The sequence below is a fragment of the Phyllobates terribilis genome, unplaced genomic scaffold (assembly GCF_046119375.1).
Source record: "Phyllobates terribilis strain yellow unplaced genomic scaffold, ASM4611937v1 Scaffold_2__4_contigs__length_985480577, whole genome shotgun sequence".
NCBI lineage: Eukaryota > Metazoa > Chordata > Amphibia > Anura > Dendrobatidae > Phyllobates > Phyllobates terribilis.
This window is the reverse complement of record NW_027362762.1, coordinates 846,213,912-846,236,750: the sequence shown is the minus strand read 5'-3', so window position 1 is coordinate 846,236,750 and position 22,839 is coordinate 846,213,912. Positions and strand designations below refer to the sequence as shown.

The 22,839-nt window shown below is 44.7% G+C and overlaps 1 protein-coding gene across 1 annotated transcript in view; it reads left to right on the top strand.

The window, feature by feature from the left end:
- HIP1 (huntingtin interacting protein 1) overlaps positions 1–22,839 on the top strand; it is a 199,203-nt gene that overhangs the window by 68,516 nt on the left and 107,848 nt on the right. The window contains exons 3-7 of the mRNA XM_073667838.1: positions 5,407–5,549; positions 7,486–7,542; positions 7,767–7,847; positions 11,089–11,165; positions 21,353–21,414. Of these exons, the coding sequence (XP_073523939.1) occupies positions 5,407–5,549; positions 7,486–7,542; positions 7,767–7,847; positions 11,089–11,165; positions 21,353–21,414 (420 nt within the window). The remainder of the gene's footprint in view (positions 1–5,406; positions 5,550–7,485; positions 7,543–7,766; positions 7,848–11,088; positions 11,166–21,352; positions 21,415–22,839) is intronic.

Sequence of the window (22,839 nt, the reverse complement as noted above, 5' to 3'; positions counted from 1 at the left end):
CATAGTCCTATGGGCCACACATAGTCCTCCATACAGAATAATGGGCCCAACATAGTCTTCCATACAGAATAATGGGCCCCACATAGTCCTCCATACAGAATAATGGCCCCACATAGTCCTTCATACAGTATAATGGGCCCCACATAGTCCTCCATACAGAATAATGGGCCCCACATAGCCCTCCATACAGAATAATGGCCCCACATAGTCCTCCATACAGAATAATAGGTCCCACATAGTCCTCCATACAGAATAATTCGCCCCACATAGTCCTCCATACAGAATAATGGACATCACATAGTCTTCCATACAGAATAATGGGCCTCACATAGCGCTCCATACAGAATAATGGGCCCCACATAGTCCTATGGGCCACACATAGTCCTCCATACAAAATAATGGGCCCCACATAGTCCTCCATACAGAATAATGGGTCCAACATAGTCTTCCATACAGAATAATGGGTCCCACATAGTCGTCCATACAGAATAATGGCCCCACATAGTCCTCCATACAGTATAATGGGCCCCACATAGTCCTCCATACAGTATAATGGGCCCCACATAGTCCTCCATACAGTATAATGGGCCCCACATATTCCTATGGGCCACACATAGTCCTCCATACAGAATAATGGGCCCAACATAGTCCTCCATACAGAATAATGGCCCCACATAGTCATCCATACAGAATAATGGCCCCACATAGTCCTCCATACAGTATAATGGGCCCCACGTAGTCCTCCATACAGAATAATGGGCCCACATAGCCCTCCATACAGAATAATGGCCCCACATAGTCCTCCATACAGAATAATAGGCCCCACATAGTCCTCCTACCAGAATAATGGCCCCACATAGTCCTCCATACAGAATAATGGCCCCACATAGTCCTCCATACAGAATAATGGGCCCCACATAGTCCTCCATACAGAATAATGGCCCCACATAGTCCTTCATACAGTATAATGGGCCCCACATAGTCCTCCATACAGAATAATGGGCCCCACATAGCCCTCCATACAGAATAATGGCCCCACATAGTCCTCCATACAGAATAATAGGCCCCACATAGTCCTCCATACAAAATAATTCGCCCCACATAGTCCTCCGTACAGAATAATGGACATCACATAGTCCTCCATACAGAATAATGGGCCTCACATAGCGCTCCATACAGAATAATGGGCCCCACATAGTCCTATGGGCCACACATAGTCCTCCATACGGAATAATGGGCCCAACATAGTCTTCCATACAGAATAATGGGCCCCACATAGTCCTTCCTACAGAATAATGGGCCCCACATAGTCCTTCATACAGAATAATGGGCCCCACATAGTCCTCCATACAGAATAATGGGCCCCACATAGTCCTCCATGCAGAATAATGGGCCCCACATAGTCTTCCATACAGAATAAATGGGCACCATATTGTCCTCCATACAGAATAATGGGCCCCACATAGTCCTCCATACAGAATAATGGGCCCTACATAGTCCTCCATACAGAATAATGGGCCACACATAGTCCTCCATACAGAATAATGGCCCCACATAGTCCTCCATACAGTATAATGGGCTGCACATAGTCATCCATACAGTATAATGGGCCCCACATAGTCCTCCATACAGCATAATGGGCCCCACATAGTCCTCCATACAGAATAATGGGCCCCACATAGTCCTCCATACGGAATAATGGCCCCACATAGTACTCCATACAGAATAATGGGCCTCACATAGTCCTCCATACAGAATAATGGGCCCCACATAGTCCTCCATACAGAATAATGGCCCCACATAGTACTTAATACAGAATAATGGGCCTCACATAGTCCTCCATACAGAATAATGGGCCTCACATAGCGCTCCATACAGAATAATGGGCCCCACATAGTCCTATGGGCCACACATAGTCCTCCATACAGAATAATGGGCCCAACATAGTCTTCCATGCAGAATAATGGGCCCCACATAGTCCTCCATACAGAATAATGGCCCCACATAGTCCTCCATACAGAATAATAGGCCCACATAGTACTCCATACAGAATAACGGGCCTCACATAGTCCTCCATACAGAATAATTGGCCCCACATAGTCCTCCATACAGAATAATGGACATCACATAGTCCTCCATACAGAATAATGGGCCTCACATAGCGCTTCATACAGAATAATGGGCCCCACATAGTCCTATGGGCCACACATAGTCCTCCATACAGAATAATGGGCCCAACATAGTCTTCCATACAGAATAATGGGCCCCACATAGTCCTCCATACAGAATAATGGCCCCACATAGTCCTTCATACAGTATAATGGGCCCCACATAGTCCTCCATACAGAATAATGGGCCCCACATAGCCCTCCATACAGAATAATGGGCCCTACATAGTCCTCCATACAGAATAATGGGCCACACATAGTCCTCCATACAGAATAATGGCCCCACATAGTCCTCCATACAGTATAATGGGCTGCACATAGTCATCCATACAGTATAATGGGCCCCACATAGTCCTCCATACAGCATAATGGGCCCCACATAGTCCTCCATACAGAATAATGGGCCCCACATAGTCCTCCATACGGAATAATGGCCCCACATAGTACTCCATACAGAATAATGGGCCTCACATAGTCCTCCATACAGAATAATGGGCCCCACATAGTCCTCCATACAGAATAATGGCCCCACATAGTACTTAATACAGAATAATGGGCCTCACATAGTCCTCCATACAGAATAATGGGCCTCACATAGCGCTCCATACAGAATAATGGGCCCCACATAGTCCTATGGGCCACACATAGTCCTCCATACAGAATAATGGGCCCAACATAGTCTTCCATGCAGAATAATGGGCCCCACATAGTCCTCCATACAGAATAATGGCCCCACATAGTCCTCCATACAGAATAATAGGCCCACATAGTACTCCATACAGAATAACGGGCCTCACATAGTCCTCCATACAGAATAATGGGCCCCACATAGTCCTCCATACAGAATAATGGACATCACATAGTCCTCCATACAGAATAATGGGCCTCACATAGCGCTTCATACAGAATAATGGGCCCCACATAGTCCTATGGGCCACACATAGTCCTCCATACAGAATAATGGGCCCAACATAGTCTTCCATACAGAATAATGGGCCCCACATAGTCCTCCATACAGAATAATGGCCCCACATAGTCCTTCATACAGTATAATGGGCCCCACATAGTCCTCCATACAGAATAATGGGCCCCACATAGCCCTCCATACAGAATAATGGCCCCACATAGTCCTCCATACAGAATAATAGGTCCCACATAGTCCTCCATACAGAATAATTCGCCCCACATAGTCCTCCATACAGAATAATGGACATCACATAGTCTTCCATACAGAATAATGGGCCTCACATAGCGCTCCATACAGAATAATGGGCCCCACATAGTCCTATGGGCCACACATAGTCCTCCATACAAAATAATGGGCCCCACATAGTCCTCCATACAGAATAATGGGTCCAACATAGTCTTCCATACAGAATAATGGGTCCCACATAGTCGTCCATACAGAATAATGGCCCCACATAGTCCTCCATACAGTATAATGGGCCCCACATAGTCCTCCATACAGTATAATGGGCCCCACATAGTCCTCCATACAGTATAATGGGCCCCACATATTCCTATGGGCCACACATAGTCCTCCATACAGAATAATGGGCCCAACATAGTCCTCCATACAGAATAATGGCCCCACATAGTCATCCATACAGAATAATGGCCCCACATAGTCCTCCATACAGTATAATGGGCCCCACGTAGTCCTCCATACAGAATAATGGGCCCACATAGCCCTCCATACAGAATAATGGCCCCACATAGTCCTCCATACAGAATAATAGGCCCCACATAGTCCTCCTACCAGAATAATGGCCCCACATAGTCCTCCATACAGAATAATGGCCCCACATAGTCCTCCATACAGAATAATGGCCCCACATAGTCCTCCATACAGTATAATGGCCCCACATAGTCCTCCATACAGAATAATGGGCCCCACATAGTCCTCCATACAGAATAATGAGCCCCACATAGTCCTCCATACAGTATAATGAGCCCCACATAGTCCCCCATACAGAATAATGGGCCCAACATAGTCTTCCATACAGAATAATGGGTCCCACATAGTCGTCCATACAGAATAATGGCCCCACATAGTCCTCCATACAGTATAATGGGCCCCACATAGTCCTCCATACAGTATAATGGGCCCCACATAGTCCTCCATACAGTATAATGGGCCCCACATATTCCTATGGGCCACACATAGTCCTCCATACAGAATAATGGGCCCAACATAGTCCTCCATACAGAATAATGGCCCCACATAGTCATCCATACAGAATTATGGCCCCACATAGTCCTCCATACAGTATAATGGGCCCCACGTAGTCCTCCATACAGAATAATGGGCCCCACATAGCCCTCCATACAGAATAATGGCCCCACATAGTCCTCCATACAGAATAATGGCCCCACATAGTCCTCCATACAGAATAATGGCCCCACATAGTCCTCCATGCAGAATAATGGCCCCACATAGTCCTCCATACAGTATAATGGCCCCACATAGTCCTCCATACAGAATAATGGCCCCACATAGTCCTCCATACAGAATAATGGGCCTCACATAGCGCTCCATACAGTACTTGTTACTTTTGGTAAAAGAAGTCGTCACTAAAGATGACATGTTATTATCTTGTGACAAAAAGGAGTTATAAATATTAAGTATTGGTATTTTAGGTTACTGGTCCTTTCATAGCATGAACAGTTGCTGATCTATTCTAGTGCAAGACTCAGCAGATGGAGTCATGTTGTTTTTCCCTGGCTAAGGTCCCATCTATTCTTTTCAGGGTTTGAACGTTCTTTTTGCCATCCTGCCCTTTTCTCTCAGTACTTCCTGATGATGGCTGTTAGGGCTATGTATATTCCTGCTTACTTGCATTTTGCTATTTTTTTACTTGTTTTTTCATATACATTGTCAGCAGTCATGAAAGGATAGGAAATATTGTCCTTCTACATCCCAATCATGTAGCTCAATGAAGAGTTGCTAATGTTGTTCACCAAATGTTCCCTAAAATCATAGGGCATGAAAGCGCGCCATTATGAACGGTCCAATAGCTCCCGAAATAGTTAGATGCATCACCGCTGATGTAAGAATAATGGCCGGTAGAGCGCTATGTGTATAACGAGAAGATCCTGCATGTCACTCTGGGCCACACATGGCATGCCTCATCATTAGTTGTTCATAAGGCGGTGATGGGCTTTATCCTATTATTTTTCTGAGTTTGTTCTGATGAATCACAATTTTGTAAGTTTTATGTCCTTAATTTACTTCTACCTTGTATTTTGGGAACTCACCATGAGAAGGGAGCTCAGACTTTCTGGGTAGCTGTGAATCGCCTGCCCCTGTCTAGCAATGCAGTGCTCTGCTGGAAATTTTGCCATGTGTTTCACAAACTGCTCCGAGATGGACATCCAAATGTAAGTACAGTTAAACCTACAGAGATGACTGAGCTGTGTGTTGAAAATACATATTTAAAGGGTCTTCTGTCATCAATTTCCCAACTACAAGCAGCATTAAAGTAACTTGTCAACAGGATTTCACCCCCCTCCCAAACTATTTATATGTGCATGTAGCGCTTTCAAAGACAAATACAGCTATACCTTTGCATGGCCAGTCTGTTCCTCCCTTACTGAGAAATCTGCTTTTGAATTGATATGTAAATGATGCTGAAGAGCTGTTTGTAGATCTGAAACCCCTGTCACTCCAGCTCTATTCCTCCCTCAGCAGTGCCTCCTCCTGCTTGACTGTTATCTGTTATGCATTGTGAATTAAAGCAAAGAAGCCATCAATCAAGCAGCAGAAGGAGGCAGCGCTGGGCGGGGTATAGAGCCGGAGTGACAGAGGCTTCAGATCTACAAATAGTTCTTCAGCCTCTTATACATAAAAATTCAAACACTGATTTCTCCGTAACAGAGGAACAGACTGGTCATGTACAGTTAATTCTGAACTTGTCTTTGAAAGATCTATATGTGCATCTAAATAGTTTGGGGGTGAAACACTGATAAAAGATTCCCTTTAAATATTTATAGACTCCCTCTTTTCAAAGAACTGTATTTTACTTTAAAAGATCTTGACATTTTGGATGAAACATAGACCCCGATTCATTAAAACTAGCATTTTGTAATGAAAGAAGAGATGGAGTAAGATGCGCCAGATTCATTATAAGGCTTGTGTCTCTTAATAGATTTGGCACATCTTCCAACTGGCGTGTGCCACCACCAGAAATGTACATCAGTTATAATTTATGCTCCTTTAGTGACGTAAGTTGTGATGAATTTGTCAGGCTTGCGTTATGAATTATGGTTCCGTGCTCATGGTAATGGAGCTGGTCCGGTACGGCGCGTCTCCGGTCGCAAGCGCCGCCATTGTCCTGACTCGGGCAGCAGAGTTACTACTCGTGCAGGAAATCTGTCCCAATCTGGAGTAGTGTCTAGTTCTGGGGTTGTAGGATGTGTGAGGACACGGGACGCCGCTTCCCTCACTGATTTCACTGTCCAGGGAAGATGGGACTCTATCTTCCCTAGTTGCCAAGCAACGCAGGATGCTGCTTTCTTTAGCAATGAGCAATGGTGGGATTTTGTCCAGCCTGTGGTTGAAGCTAGCAAGGAGTGACTGTCTGGGGAAGATTCTGAAGTGATCAACACCTGATCTTTAGGCCGGCTATATAATCCTGCTCCCTGCTCAGTCCTTTGCTGTTTATTGTAGTTTCCATGTGTTTGGTGCTTTGTGGTGTTAGCATTAGGTTTTGCTATTTCAGCAGGGTTTTCTCATTTTCCCTTTTGGTTATGCTTTCTGGGGTTCCAGCAGAGGTACTCACCTGGTCCTAGACTGAGTGGGCCTGGGAAAGGCTCTACCAAACGTCCCCCTTCCATTTAATGGGAGCTGAATGAAGAGTATTCCCGGCCCTTAAGGGCTCTCCTTGCTGGGCAGCTGCGCCTTTCCTGGTTTGGTGTCAATCTTTTGGGTCCCTCTTAGAAGTGCTGGCCATGTCCCATCTGCTCAAACTGGCTGAGACTGACATAAAAATTTTGGGTTGCACAAAAACTTAGCAAACTTTGAAGTAAATGTACACCAGAATTCTGGCAAAAACTGCTTGGTGAATTGGTGTCATAGTTTTAAAAAGAGCCGGGTGTGGAGAGATGTGTCCATTGGGTGGATCACCTTCTGCTTCTTCCCATCTGGCTTTGCTGAATGGATAGAGCTCTCGTTAGTTGAGTATAGGGAAATCAAGGTGGCGGTATTCAGGAAATTATGTTTCCTTCCTTGGAGTCCCTTAGAAGATACATCGTGTGCCGGCACTATTAATCCTTTGGTGTTTTCCTTGTACAACTCTTACAGTGTCTTTATTTTTAGGTTTTGAAGGACTCTTTGCGCTACAAGAATGAACTAATTGACATGAGCCGGATGTGGGTAAGAGGACAGATACTTCTTATTTCATCTTCAAATCCGCCAATTGCTATAAGGATGATTAAGTGCCTGCTGTGGTGACGTGTTCTGTAATCTTGCTTAGTAAAAAGTAAAAAAAAAAAAGAAAAACACTTTAAAGGGATAGTACATTACATAATATTCATATGTAACCCGATGCAGTTCTGTTTGATTTCTTACAACATAAAATAATCTTTTTTCCCTTCTAGGGGCATCTGAGCGATGGATATGGACAATTATGCAGCATTTATCTGAAACTTCTGAACACCAAGATGGATTTTCATACAAAGGTGATAAAGCCCAAAAACGCTCTTAAAAAAGTCATATACTATGTCTTGCTTGGTATAAAGAAGGTCGTATTTCTGATATGAAGCCCACAACAATCAGTGCCGGCAAAAACCTTTGTGTTTTCACGTAGAAGAGACTCTGGTCAGCAGAGCTTTCCACCTTCTTGAAGGGAACCTCTCATGTTGTACCTGTGGTCCAATTTGTGGCCAACATGGTGTAGATCAAGAGGCCCTGAGAAGATTGATATATACTACTGAGGGTAAATATTCAGCATAAAATGTATTTCATGTATTTAAATTACTTCACTTTCTGTTCTTTGGAGTCCAGTGGGCGGTCCTAGTCATTGATTGACAACTATTATGTATTCACAATCATAGGGCTTGGTCACACGAACGTGTACATCGAACGAGTGCTATCTGATGTTTTATCGTTTAGCACTCCGACCAGTGTTTTACTATGGGGCAGTGCAGATTTGCGATTTTTTTCTCATACTGATCCGGCATGAGAAAAAAATCGTAACATTCTGCGAGTGGCTCCGCATATGGGGGCATGCACACCCATTCAAGTCTATGGGTGCATGTTAACCATCAGACTGCACTCGGATGTCATCTGAGTGCAGTCCGATTTTTGTGAACACAGACAATGGAGAAAATGGAGAAATTAAGGTCATCGCCTTTTCCGCGCCTGTGATACAATTCTTTCATCCTAGAGAATCGAATCACAGTAAGATGACACTTGGCCTAAACTTTGAAAGAGTTTGAGCCGAATGTCATTAGCATTATCTATCTGATTCTCTCGCTCGTCTGACCCCAGCCATAAAGAGAATATAGGTGATCACTTAGTAGGATCACCCACTGAACTTGAGTATAAAAAGATCACGGATTTAAATAATTAAAATACAAAGTAGGCCTCATTCAGACATCCAGTTTTCACAAATGTTTTCTCCCTGTATTTTACATGTTCATATCTGTTCACATGTCCAATTCTTTTTGCTGACCGAATGTCCACAATTTAATCAATGGGTCTGTGTGAAAAAAAATGAGTACTGTCTGATTTTTATTGTTCCTAGGTAGGAGAAACTTTTGATTTTTTTTTCTTTTTGCTTACAAAAAGCAGACGTTACACGGCTTTTATAACTCGGACGAGGAACGCAACACAATGGTCGGACTGACCGTCTGCCTTCCCGGACCGAGCATGACAGCTGCATATACAAGCTGTCACACTCCTTACGGTAGAGCCGTTGGCCAGTCCGAGCATTGCGTTGCGATCCTCGTCAGAGTTATATGCCCGTGTGACTCTCTCCTAATGGTGAAAATAGACACACGGGCCAAAGGTAAATCAAAATTGGATCCAGTGCACTTATGGAAAATAGTCCATTTTTCATTGTATTAAAAAAAAAGACTGAATGAGACTTAAGGCTACATTCACACATCCGTGTAAGTGTTACCATCCCAAAGAAACTGACAGATTTTTTTTTTCTCTGGTGTCATCCATTTTTCTGGTGTCTTTTTTTTCAGTGAAGCAGGCAGACTGCATGAACTTTTTTATCCATTGGTTCTTAACAATCAGTTAAAAATAGATGAAACTTGGATGGAAAACTGAATTCCAAAGTATGTCTTCTATGTTGTGTCATACGTTTTACATGGGTCCCCATAGACTTTAATGGCTGAGTCTGATCTGCAAAATGGATGAGAATAGGACATGCTCTCATTTTCATGGACAGGAGACACAGACCCATTTTTAAAACTGATGTGTTAAACTTGATGGTCAGTGTGCAGTCCATGGAAAAAATGGACAGCACTATGGCGGATGTGTGAGTGTAGCCTTAGACTACATTTTTTCCCAGCAAACTATATATCAGTCTGCTCAGCTCCTGCTTTTTATCATGCATAGTGCTGATCAGACAACATGTTCAATGTGACATTTTTCCATTAAGCATGCACAGAAAGCTTTAAAGGGAATCCGTCAGGATCAACCCTCCTAAGCCGTTTATATGGACATGCAGGTCATAGAAAGTTGAATAAAATGATACCTTGATATCTGTGATCCGATGTCTTATTCCAGAGAAATCCACAGTTTTCTTATATGTAAATGAGTTTTTAAGATATTTGAGAATCTTTATTCAGAGTTTGTTTTATATAAAGGGGGCATGACCAGTGTGAGACATGTAATGATGCAGTAGAGCAGAGCTAAGACTACAAAGCAAAAGTGAACCTTGTGTCATTACATACATTTGCAGCAGCACTTGTCCTTTCATAGTGCTGTCAGCTTTGCTGCAGTGCTGTCAGCTTTGCTGCAGAGCTGTGCCTGATTATAACTAACACAGTACAGCAGAGTTAAGTCTTGTATCATTACAAACACAACCACCACATTTGCAGTTGTCTTCTCACAGAGCCTTCAGCTCTGCTTAACTTTCGTTCCGCCAAATCAGCTGTCTGTGAGATGGAAGCTGAAGCACAGCAAGAGTACTGGAGCTGCAAATATTTTTGTAATGAGACAAAGTTCACTTCTGCTGTACTGTGTTACTTCTGATCTTAGTGCAGAGTTGTGTGATTAACAGTCATTACATGCCTCATACTGGTAACGCCCCCTTTCATCTAAAATAATCTCTGGAGGCAGATTCTCATGCAGATCAGTGTCCGGCCCATAGATCTTAAGAGCTCATTTATGTATTAAGATAAATGTAGATTTCTCTTGAAGAAGACATCGGCTCGCTTTTGAGGGTTGATCCTACTGACAATTCCTTTTAAGCATTGTATCTCATGTGCATTATTTCCTGTATGTAATGCCTGGCAGTTCACCAGAGAAGAAGCTTGGTCAGTATACATGTGTGTTCATAATGGTTATTTACCATGGACACTGAAGATCTGAATAGACTCATTGTGTAGCTGGGACAATATTGGTCCTAATTGACTTCCATATTTTGCTTTTTATTGCTGATGTAATTGACTTTGAACATATAAGTAATATTTCTGCTGTGCCGACCTATTGATCTATTGTTGCTTTGCTGCTTTAGTTCTGCCAGACACTGAATTTTGTATCCCCGGATGAAGCTCAGTAACCATTCACACTGTCATATGAAACATTACATTCATCTTTGTAGAGCAAAGCTGTGCCCCTAGCTCCAGGTATCCTGTCCCGTAATTGCACACTGCCACGTAACGCTCTTCCTCTCTCACATGTGTATTATGTCCCTCTTGTATTGTTCCTCCCATGTTCAGTTTTTCTGTTTTGTGCTCCCAGAATCCTCGTTTCCCTGGCAACCTTCAGATGAGTGACAGACAGCTGGATGAAGCTGGAGAGAATGATGTCAATAATTTGTGAGTTTTTATATCCTGCTCATTATAAAATGTGCTTTCTCCTGAGCGTAAATCATTACTCAGGGAATCAATAAAAGTCTGTAGGACTACACTACCCAGCAGGGAAAAGCGCTTCATTGGATTCTACAGTATGGAAAGACATTAAGAAGTTATTCTCCCCTCAGAGTATTCATCTAGGGCAGGGATGTCAAACTTAAGCACACGCAGGACCAAAATAAAAAACTTGGACAAAGTTGTGGGCGAACCAGTATACAGTATAATGAGCTCCACATAGTCCTCCTTACAGAATAATGGGCCTCACATAGTCCTCCTTACAGAATAATGGGCTCCACATAGCCCTCCATACAGTATAATGGGCCCCACATAGTCCTCCATACGGTATAATGGGCCCCACATAGTCCTCCATACGGTATAATGGGCCCCACATAGCCCTCCATACAGTATAATGGGCCCCACATAGTCCTCCACACAATACAATGGGCCTCGCATAGTCCTCCATACAGAATAATGCGCCTTAGATAGTCCTCCATACAGAATAATGGCTCCACATAGTCCTCCATACAGAATAATGGGCACCACATAGTACTCCATACAGAATAATGGGCACCACATAGTCCTCCATACAGAATAATGGGCACCACATAGTCCTCCATACAGAATAATGGGCACCACATAATCCTCCAAACAGAATAATGGGCACCACTTAGTCCTCCATACAGTATAATGGGCCCCACATAGTCCTCCAAACAGAATAATGGGCACCACGTAGTCCTCCAAACAGAATAATGGGCCCTACATAGTCCTCCGTACAGTATAATGAGTCCCACATAGTCCTCCATACAGAATAATGGGCCTCCACATAGGGGTGGCGATTGTGGTGGTGGCCAAATATAACCACACTGTGGGCCAGGGTGTCGGCAGCGATCTCTCCTGACTCCTCCATCAGCAGAGCGAGTGCTCCTGCGTTCTCCATAGATTAGCTGCTGCCTCTGGCCGCTTATCTCTTGCATATCAAAAGGATCTGCAGTCTAAAATCATTATCTTCCCCCATTTTTATCTGTCAGGGCCCCCATATATTGAGCTGCATTTACTCTGAAAGATAATCGAGAACGAGCGGTCTTAAAATCTCTCGTTTCACGATTATCTTGCCGTGTAAACAGGCTGCTGAACCCCCCCGTGAACGAGCAAGGCGCTCTTTCATCAGGTGAAATTATCTTTAGTGCAGCCCAAAAGAGTATCGTTCTCTATGGTGCATCGTCCTGTGTAAACAGGATCCGTGCTGCTGAGAACAATGGCAGCCTATGTGAACTTAATTAGAGATGTATTACGATTGCTCATTGCACATCATTTACTCTGGTCTGCCTGTTTGAGCAGGCTAGTAAACGACCACCGATCAATAAAGGTTTACCGATTGGCGGTTGTTTAGTGCCACTATATCGGCAGGTTTGGCCGACGTTAGTCTAATGTATATGTGTGCCTTAAGATAGGCTGTTGATATCAGATCAATGGGGGTCCCAGGTGTCCGCCCCCCACTAATCTGAATTTTGATAACCTATCCTAAGGCAACCGGGCCGATTATGATAATCACATTCTGATCAGAATTTGATCACAGTGTGATTATGTTATTTTTCTCATGTATGTGATTATATACGGATTATTTAGCTTTTCCACCATCAAACTTTAAGTGATCCACACAGAGAATCTGCAGCAAATCTGTCGTAAAAATTCATTACTTCTTTCCTAGTGGAAATGCAGCGGATTTACTGCATATTTCACTCATAAATTGACATGCTGCAGATGTCAGATCCCAAGTATCTACCAGTTTACACTGGCTGTGGATTTTCTTCACATTGTAAGGATGAGATTTCACAAAATCTTTGTTAGTCCACATGCGCACATTCGCTGCTTCAAAAACGCAGCATCTTACAGTTATAGCAAAGTGGATGAGAATTATAAAAATCTCGCGCCCACGGAGCTTCTTTATTACTCAGCGTAAACTGACCTACGTTGCGTGTTTCAAATCCGCAGCATGTCAATTTCTGCGCAGTTTTCTGTACAGATTTTTCCAATAGAATTGCATTAGATGCGGAAAATCTGCAGGTAAAAAACACACAAGCTGCTTATAATACGTTTCCGCTGCATAAATGCATTAAAATGCATGTAATCCGCACATGACTGCATCAATAAAGTTTTGTCAAAGCCAAATACCAAGAAGTATCAAAAACTAAGCAGATTTGACACACAAACAGAAGACAAAAAACGCCCTGTCAAAAATGCGATAAAAACACGTAAACAAAAGCTCTCAAAACCTAATTACTGTAAAAACTCAAGTAACCTAATTTACTTGATAGTTGCAGAAATTCACAAAAAAATCATTGTGGGAACGTAGCCTTAGTGTATATGTATGGAAGATCTTTACTTTTTTTTTGCAAAGTTTTTTTAGCTGAAAAATCTATGTGCAAGAATTTTTAAAGATCTCATTTTTTTTAAAATTGGATAGTTCTAAAAACTTTTGAATTGCTCTCTTGACACATAGAGAATCTAAGTGTATGTGTACATGACTTCTTTTCTAAGTGAATTCTGCTCTGAAAGCCGCCTGAAAAAGCGCTAATTAAATGCCCAAAAGAATGAAGGTATATTGGCTGATTCATCAAAGCTTTTACACCAGAAAACTGTCTTAAAAGCTTTAAAAAGTTGCAAGATTTTTGCGCGACATAGCGTTTTTGTTGATAAATACATCAAGTTTATAAAAAGATCCAATATTTATGCCGTTGACCCTTATTTTTTAACAATTCTCCAGCTTACCGTCCTATGCTGGTGTAGCACCCTGAGGATTCGGCTGCTACAGGGGTATTGCACCTCAACCCAGAGATGTGATATTCCACTCCCGGGTAAGGATGGAGTGTGGAACTGAGCTCAGTTAGCTGCATGCACTACATACATCCCATTTCCGAGGGACAGACCGATGGTACTCCCACTAGGTATATGTGCAGGTACGACAGTGTCTGTCCCTGGCTGGAGTGGGAGGGGGGTGGAACATCCCAGTAGTGTAGGGGCAGATAGGGGGAGCAGTCTGGGTAAGGCTAGGAGCTCATTAGGTGCTGGTCACCTGAGCTCACACATAGAGGGAGTATATAAGGTGGGAACCATCTTAGATCAGGGTCAGTCAGTCTTCTGTAGAGGGTTAGTGAGTCCTGAGAGAGGTCCAGGAGCGCCTGTAGAAAGAAGAGAGAGGAGAAGAGAAGGACCCAGAGGGGGAGAAGAAGGAACCCCAAGAACCTAGTATACAACCAGAAGGGTGAAGGGTTGGCACGCAAGGGAACCGGATCCCAAATTAGTGGAGGAGAGAAACAACCCTCAGCTAAGAACCGGAGGCTGCGGCATTTCATGTGGAGCAGCCCCTCACTAAGTCCACTAAGAAGGCACACCAGGCATAGGGTCAGGGAACCCCGGAGAGGTGCACCCACCAAGAGGCCCGAGGGAGCCGGATATAAGTGGACCCCTGGTGAGAAAGGCCAGTAGAAAGGACAGTCAGAAAGGGAGCTCAGGACCACGCTCCAGAATTGCTTGGGGGTTGGCCGAGTCCAGGACCTGGTGGACGCAGCACGGCTCGGGCGGTCACTCAAGGCCAGAGTGACCAAAAGAACAGCAGTAAGTAAAAACCCTGAACTGCACAGCCCGACTCTGAGTCTTCTTATCATCCACACTGCACCACCACTACCACCATCCTCTACACCTGACCCCCTGAGGCTATAACCCTCCCGTTGGGGGTTATACTACCCGAAGCTGCACACATACCACCAGCCTCAGCGGACCCTGCTGCAGCGGCGGCCGTATTGACCGCAAATCAACGGGTGGCGTAGTCGACACAAAGAACAACTAATAACATCTGTAAAGACTGCCACACACTGAGCTTGACACCCTGGGCACGGACCGGGTCACCGCCACTCGGAGACTACAACCCCCATCTGATCCGGCTCCGGGTATCCCCCAAACAACACTGGCCCAGGGGGCGCGTCTACTTTGGCGTAGTCGGCAGGATAACGTGCCCGCAACAACCGGGTACTGCGTGCCTGAAGAAAAGTTCACCGTTACCTCAAAAAGAAGTCTCCCGCCGGTTCCGGAGGGTCCCCGCCAACGGACCCCATCACAGGTCGTTTCCCGCCGGTTGTCCGCCATTTGCAGCTTTTTCCCGCCATCCATGGAGTTTCCCGCCACTGGGAGACGATTCCCGCCATTTCCAAAGATTTCCCGCCTTGGAAGAGCGGACGCCATTATGGGCGTGCCAGAGGGTGGCAAAAGGCCACCTCCCATCGTGGGCCAGGTCGAAGAATGGCGCCAAAAGCGGAAACCGCGCCCACCAACAGAGACTGTGATGCTGGAAGTGTCCATCAGCGTGAGAGAACTGCCCCTGGAACTGACAATCACTAAGTTGCCCCGGGACCACCCTCAATGTGGGCGGAGACAGAACAAAAGAACGAAGATGGGTGCAGCCTGGAGGAGTCTGGAGAGAGCGCACCCGGAGACAAGAAGTCTGGAGAGGAGTCCAGAGAAAGCGTACCCGGAGATGGAGGGAGAGACAGGCAGCACCGACCCAGTGGTCAGGAGCCTGCTGCAAGCAACAACCCCACTAGGCTTAGTGGAGATCCTAGCACAGCTCCCCCGAGACCGGGAGTGTGCACAGACCGCGCTGGAGGGCCTCGCACGGAGGATGGCCCAGGTGCAGCAAGACACGCTGACGGAGTGGAGCCGTGAGATGGCCCAGCAGACCGGAACCCGTCAGCGGAGCACGCCGCCCGAGACGAGGAGACAGACCGCCTCTGAGGATGGCGCAGGAGGAATGAAGGCCGGAGACGGCGCCGAGAAGGGAGCTGAACGGACGAAGGCAGGTAAAGGGGACGTCTCTACCCCGAGCCGAGAAACCGAGTACCTGTCCCAGCTCCCCGTCGCAGAGCCCGAAATTCCCCCTGCCGTGCCCGTCGCTGCATCGTCACCGTGCCAGACTAGGCCTCAAGCAGAAGCCGCGGCCGCGACTCCTGTGACGTCACGCGCCTCAACCCTGAGCGCGGCAAAGCAGGAAACACCACCGGCCTGGTCGCAAGGTCTAGTACCCCCGGGCACAAGTGTGCCAAAGGACCCTACGCCCTCCATGTACATCGCCTGACGGAGGAGGAGCAAGAGGACCCGGACGGGTCTGAAGACAAAGAAGGAGCAGGAGGACGCCGTCATTAGAGTACGGTATCGTGAAACTGTAAATAGTTACCCGTCAGGGTACAGTGAACTGTTACTGCTGCTAGTTAAAATATAGTCCCCGTTGGGACCAGCAAATTGAACTGAAACCCGTGTGTCCCTATTCCCACTGACCGAGGACTGAGAGCGGTCATTCCTTTCCTAATACCTGGCCGAGGACTGAGAGCGGCCATATCTCCCCTTGTACATAGTTGCGTTTTTTAAGGCGCCCCCTACCGGTTTTATAGGAAACTGTTTTTCTTCCAGAAGAGACTGTGGCACTTACCCGGTCACAATTTGCACCGTGGCCGGAGGAACAAGAAAATTAACAAGAAAGTTTTATATAAAAAGTTTTTGCTGATAATATATATATTGTTTTATATGTTTATGATGTTTATGAAAAAAAAAAAATTGTATGTTTGTGGATGTTTTGTTTTCTTACAGCCCGAGGACGTGCTGTGATTTACCAGGGGGGAATGTAGCACCCTGAGGATTCGGCTGCTACAGGGGTATTGCACCTCAACCCAGAGGTGTGATATTCCACTCCCGGGTAAGGATGGAGTGTGGAACTGAGCTCAGTTAGCTGCATGCACTACATACATCCCATTTCCGAGGGACAGACCGATGGTACTCCCACTAGGTATATGTGCAGGTACGACAGTGTCTGTCCCTGGCTGGAGTGGGAGGGGGGTGGAACATCCCAGTAGTGTAGGGGCAGATAGGGGGAGCAGTCTGGGTAAGGCTAGGAGCTCATTGGGTGCTGGTCACCTGAGCTCACACATAGAGGGAGTATATAAGGTGGGAACCATCTTAGATCAGGGTCAGTCAGTCTTCTGTAGAGGGTTAGTGAGTCCTGAGAGAGGTCCAGGAGCGCCTGTAGAAAGAAGAGAGAGGAGAAGAGAAGGACCCAGAGGGGGAGAAGAAGGAACCCCAAGAACCTAGTATACAACCAGAAGGGTGAAGGGTTGGCACGCAAGGGAACCGGATCCCAAATTAGTGGAGGAGAGAAACAACCCTCAGCTAAGAACCGGAGGCTGCGGCATTTCATGTGGAGCAGCCCCTCACTAAGTCCACTAAGAAGGCACACCAGGCATAGGGTCAGGGAACCCCGGAGAGGTGCACCCACCAAGAGGCCCGAGGGAGCCGGATATAAGTGGACCCCTGGTGAGAAAGGCCAGTAGAAAGGACAGTCAGAAAGGGAGCTCAGGACCACGCTCCAGAATTGCTTGGGGGTTGGCCGAGTCCAGGACCTGGTGGACGCAGCACGGCTCGGGCGGTCACTCAAGGCCAGAGTGACCAAAAGAACAGCAGTAAGTAAAAACCCTGAACTGCACAGCCCGACTCTGAGTCTTCTTATCATCCACACTGCACCACCACTACCACCATCCTCTACACCTGACCCCCTGAGGCTATACCCCTCCCGTTGGGGGTTATACTACCCGAAGCTGCACACATACCACCAGCCTCAGCGGACCCTGCTGCAGCGGCGGCCGTATTGACCGCAAATCAACGGGTGGCGTAGTCGACACAAAGAACAACTAATAACATCTGTAAAGACTGCCACACACTGAGCTTGACACCCTGGGCACAGACCGGGTCACCGCCACTCGGAGACTACAACCCCCATCTGATCCGGCTCCGGGTATCCCCCAAACAACACTGGCCCAGGGGGCGCGTCACTGGATTTCAGCTTCTGGGCCAAATCCTGACTGATGACCTCCTATTCTTGTCTCATCAGTGCTTGGAGTTCATCACAATATCAATGGGATTGGGATCTGGGGAGTTTCTTAGCCATGGACATAAAATTTCAATGTTTTGTTCAGCAAGCTACATAGTTATCACTTTTGACATGGTGCTTATCATGCTGCTAAAAGCATTGTTCATCACCAAATTGCTCCTGGATGGTTGGGAGAAGTGTCTCTTGGAGGATGTTTAGATGCCATTCTTTATTAATGGCAGTGTTCGTCTGCTAAATTGTGAGTGAGCCCCTCCATGGATGAAAAGCAACTCCATACATGAATGGTCTCAGGATGCTTTACTGTTGGCATGACACAGGACTCATGGTAGCGTTCGGACAATCATTCTTCCAAAAGTCAAAACAGTCTGAAGGGGGCTTCATCAGAAATAAAATAACACTAGCTCAGCCCTCTGGAGTCAAATCCCTGTTCTTCCTGCAGAATGTCAGTCTGTCCTTGATGTTTTTCCTGGAGAGAAGTGGCTTCTTTGCTGCCCTTCTAGACACCAGGCGAGCCTCCAAAAGCCTTTGACTCACTATGTATGCAGATGACTGATAACTGCCTGCTGCCATTCCTGAGCAAGCTCTGCACTTGTGTTGAACCAATCCCTTAGTTGAATACTCTTTAAGAGATGGTCCTGACATTTGCTTTGCTGAGCCATATTGGGAGTCACAAGCTTCTTTCACAACATTTGAACCCCTGTATGAAGTTTTTGATGATCGATATATGGATAATTTAGAGGTAATTTTTCAAGAAGCAATGCCCTTGCCTGTAAAACCCTTTGATGCAAAGCAATGGTAACTGCATATGTCTCTTTGGAGGTAACCATTGTTAACAGATGAAGACAATGTCAAGGATGGCCGTGGCCATCTGTAAAAAAAATACTGCACTTCCTCTACTAGTTCAGCTTAATTGTAAGCCAAGAAACCCTAAATTATCAGTTCTTGCCTGAAAATAAACTTTAATTTACATAGTGCTACGAGAATAATGATTATATAAGTATAATATAAATTTCTGGAATTAGTGCAGGTTTCTGCCAATTGAGGAGCAAATGAAAATCCTCGTGGATTGCAACAATATTCGAAAACTCTTGAGTTTCATGATTTGCTTCTGATATAATCCCCTATGGACTTGGCATCTTATATATATACAGGGGATGGAACAGTGCCCTATTTTCAGATTGGCAAATACAATTGTACTACAGCGAGTGGCTTGGCAGCATTCGCCTCTTTTTCTCTCCAGCGCTGTATGACGCTGCAGTTGTGGATGCAGATTGAATGACATTGCGACCTACTCTCAGCTTCCAGACAGTTATCTGCCTATGTGCACTGAATGCTTTTATGTTTGCTTTTTCAGACGAGGAAATCATGATCCATCTCACGTTTCATCCTCTGTTTTTTTGCATAAAAGACTTACATTGATAAAACTGGCTCATTTCACTCCTGGATAGAGACACATTACAGTGTCCTGAGTTGGGCAAACTTGCCAGAAGTTTATTTCATCACTTACTGGATTTGCACATTGTTACAGAGTTTATCGTCATGGAGTGATGATTAGTTGGGCTGAGTTTGATGCATAACGAGTTGTATACCGGAAAACTTTAATAATGCAAATGTGATAATATCTATAGAAATTTACATCTGTAGGACCACGTTCATTGTAGTAAAGGAAATACACCTCACCAGTTTCTTCAGGACACGACTGCCTTATCCGTTTTATAACGATAAACTATTTCCATCCTTCATGAACACAATCTCCCATAATAGAGTATATAAAAAATTCTAAACTTCACAACTCCTTTAATAGAAACACATTTTTAAGTAGGTCATTTAGATTTTTTTAATGTGGTGACACCAACAATTGTGAAGAACTTTTTATAGTGTTGTTATATATACACTCCTCAATATTAAAATGACAAAACTCAGAAGGATAATTTGTGGAATCATGGACATTACAGGATGGAGAGATATGCTAATGATATGCAAGTGATCAAAAATTGTAATGTTTTCAAAACCTCTCTTTATTCAGTACTGAGTACGAGCACCACGCACACAAATACACACACTTACATCCTTTTGCTGTTACCAATGAGGTTATTAATGGTTGTCTGAGGAATGTTCTGCCACGTTGACTGCATTTGAGCACATAAATCATCAAGATCCGCTGCTGGCAGCTACTTTTGCAATTGTCAATGGCCCTGGGGACACTTTGAAGAAACCACTGGATCCATGATCAAATCAATGTAACACTGATCTGTTAGTGTACCTGGAATGAGGGGTTGGGCTACCATATATTATGTCACCCCACATCATAATATTGTGAGTAGGATGGTGTGACGTTCTCTAGTGAAGGCCTCTTTATGGCATTGTCCACATTATTTTGTCAGAAAATGTAATGAAACACTTTGTGCTATAAGTGAAATTAGACATCACACAACTTTGGACTATGAGACAGATGTTTAGCTGCAGTTGTTCCATTAACCTCACGCCACCACCCTCAAAGCCTATCTTGGTAGAGAGCAAGATATGAATGGAGGATGGGATGGAGTTCTATCCTCTTCAACAATGAGTCCCTCTTTTTTTGTGGACACAATGATAGCTGAAAACCACCTAGTTAACATCATGAAGAGGCCTTCACAAGGAGATGTGAAAGCGTCCCAGGAGCCATTTTTCAATACGAGAATGCCAGGCCACATGTGTTCTCATGCCACTGTGAGCAGCCTGCATGAGCTAAACGTCCTACCATGGCATGCATGGTCTCTCATTGAGCACATCTGCAACGTCATTGGTTGGTAACTGGAAAAGGAGTTGCCAGCAGCGGATCTTGATGATTTGCCCAAGTGCATTCAGCATGGCAGAACATTCCTCAGGCAACCTCATTGATAGCAGCCAAGGCTGTAAGTGTTGGGATTTATTTGGTTGGCGCTCATACTCGATACTGAATAAATCAAGATGTTTTTGAAAAATTTGTTTCTATTTTCTCATTATTTGCATATCATTACCATGTCTATCCATTCTGTGATTTCCATAATTCCATGACTTTCTCCTTTGTATCGCAATTTTAATGCTGAGGAGTGTATATTAAAGGAGGCAGCATGCAATTAGTTTATGGAAATTAATACGGAGAACATTTAGTACAATTATTATTTTTGTGTGACATAAAAGTGACATTGTATCTTGCGTCTACTTCTGCGCACATTGATTTTCTTTTATTGTTCTTCAGCTTTCAGCTTACGGTGGAAATATTTGACTACATGGAGTGGGAGCTCAACCTATTTCATACAGGTCAGTGATTCTTGTGCTCCACGACTGATTCATGTAATTCTTATATGTTGGTGTTCCCTGCTGATTTACTGAAAGACTGAGACCTGTCATCCCAAGTGTAAAAGGCTGCTCTGCAGGAACGGCATTTATACTACAGACCTAATGATTACTCCACACAACTAGTGATTACGCCCCGGTGCTTAATGCTATAGTGCATGTGGAACAGTATGCTTTCATACTTCTAATTTCAGTAGTATCTGAAGAGGTGGTTGAGCCGTATAGAAATGTATATTTTTAACAAACTATATGAACATGATTCACGGGGCTGTAGTTTGGGGTAGAACTTCTCAATCAGTCAAATTTCCACTTTTACAGTTATGAAGGATCTGTTATCTAGTTGCTACATTTTTGATGCACATATGCGGCCTGATGAATGAAGCTGCAAATTCCAAACGTAAAAAGCTAATGAAACAATTAAATAAAAAATTCAAATGATCCCCCTTTACCTCTTGGATATTCATTCATAGCGCAAGCCCCCAAAAAGCCACACAAAACAGCAAAAAACAGGAAACCTTCACATACAGAAATGGGCAGATTTGGCCTTTATCAGGATAATACAGGTCAATGGATGTATTTAAAGGGCTTATCCAGGACTATATATTTGTTTTACTGCGAACCTAAGAACTAACAGGCAGGTAGTTGCTAACTACCTGCCTGTTGTGCCCAGCGCCGATCTCTGACGGCACAGATCAGTCACAGACCGCTCTTGCCGGCGATTCAAGTGATGAGTAGGGTCATACATCCGATATTCTGCACCAAGAGAGCACAAAAGGAATGAAACCTCTGAGTTTGTCCCCTCATCCTCATTGCCCCCATATCAGCTGCTGTGGCCGAAACAGCTGTAGTTCTGGCCACATATGAGTATCATATTCACAACCTTACAGAAATCCATACATCTCATTTCCTAAAAACACAGTAGGGTGCGTTTACACAGAAGCCTGACCATTCCTTATATTTCTGCCATCTCATTTCCCTTACAGGCTTATTACGGTTCTTGTTCCCCTTTTCTAGTATTTCAGATCCTGTAGCCATATGTATCCTGAGTAAAAGAACAAGTGAAAGCCTCTGACACATTTTCCATAGTCTTAATAGAATTGTTTGTTCAATTTGTAAATGAAGAAAGCATATAATTAAATGTTCATTTCAAGTAGCCAACTTTGCGAGGAATCACTGTGCTACCATCCATGCAAGTCATTTAAAAAGTGTATTTGCAATGGGGAGCTGTGTGTAGATACCTGGCAAAGCTTAATAGTTCACCATTGATCAGTAATGGGATGCATTAATGAATTGAGTATCATCCTTCATTTTTTATAGCCAGCAGTGGCCGCCTTGTATGCAGGGCCCATGTGCAGCAATACGGGTTGCATATTTGGTGTGTCCATCTTT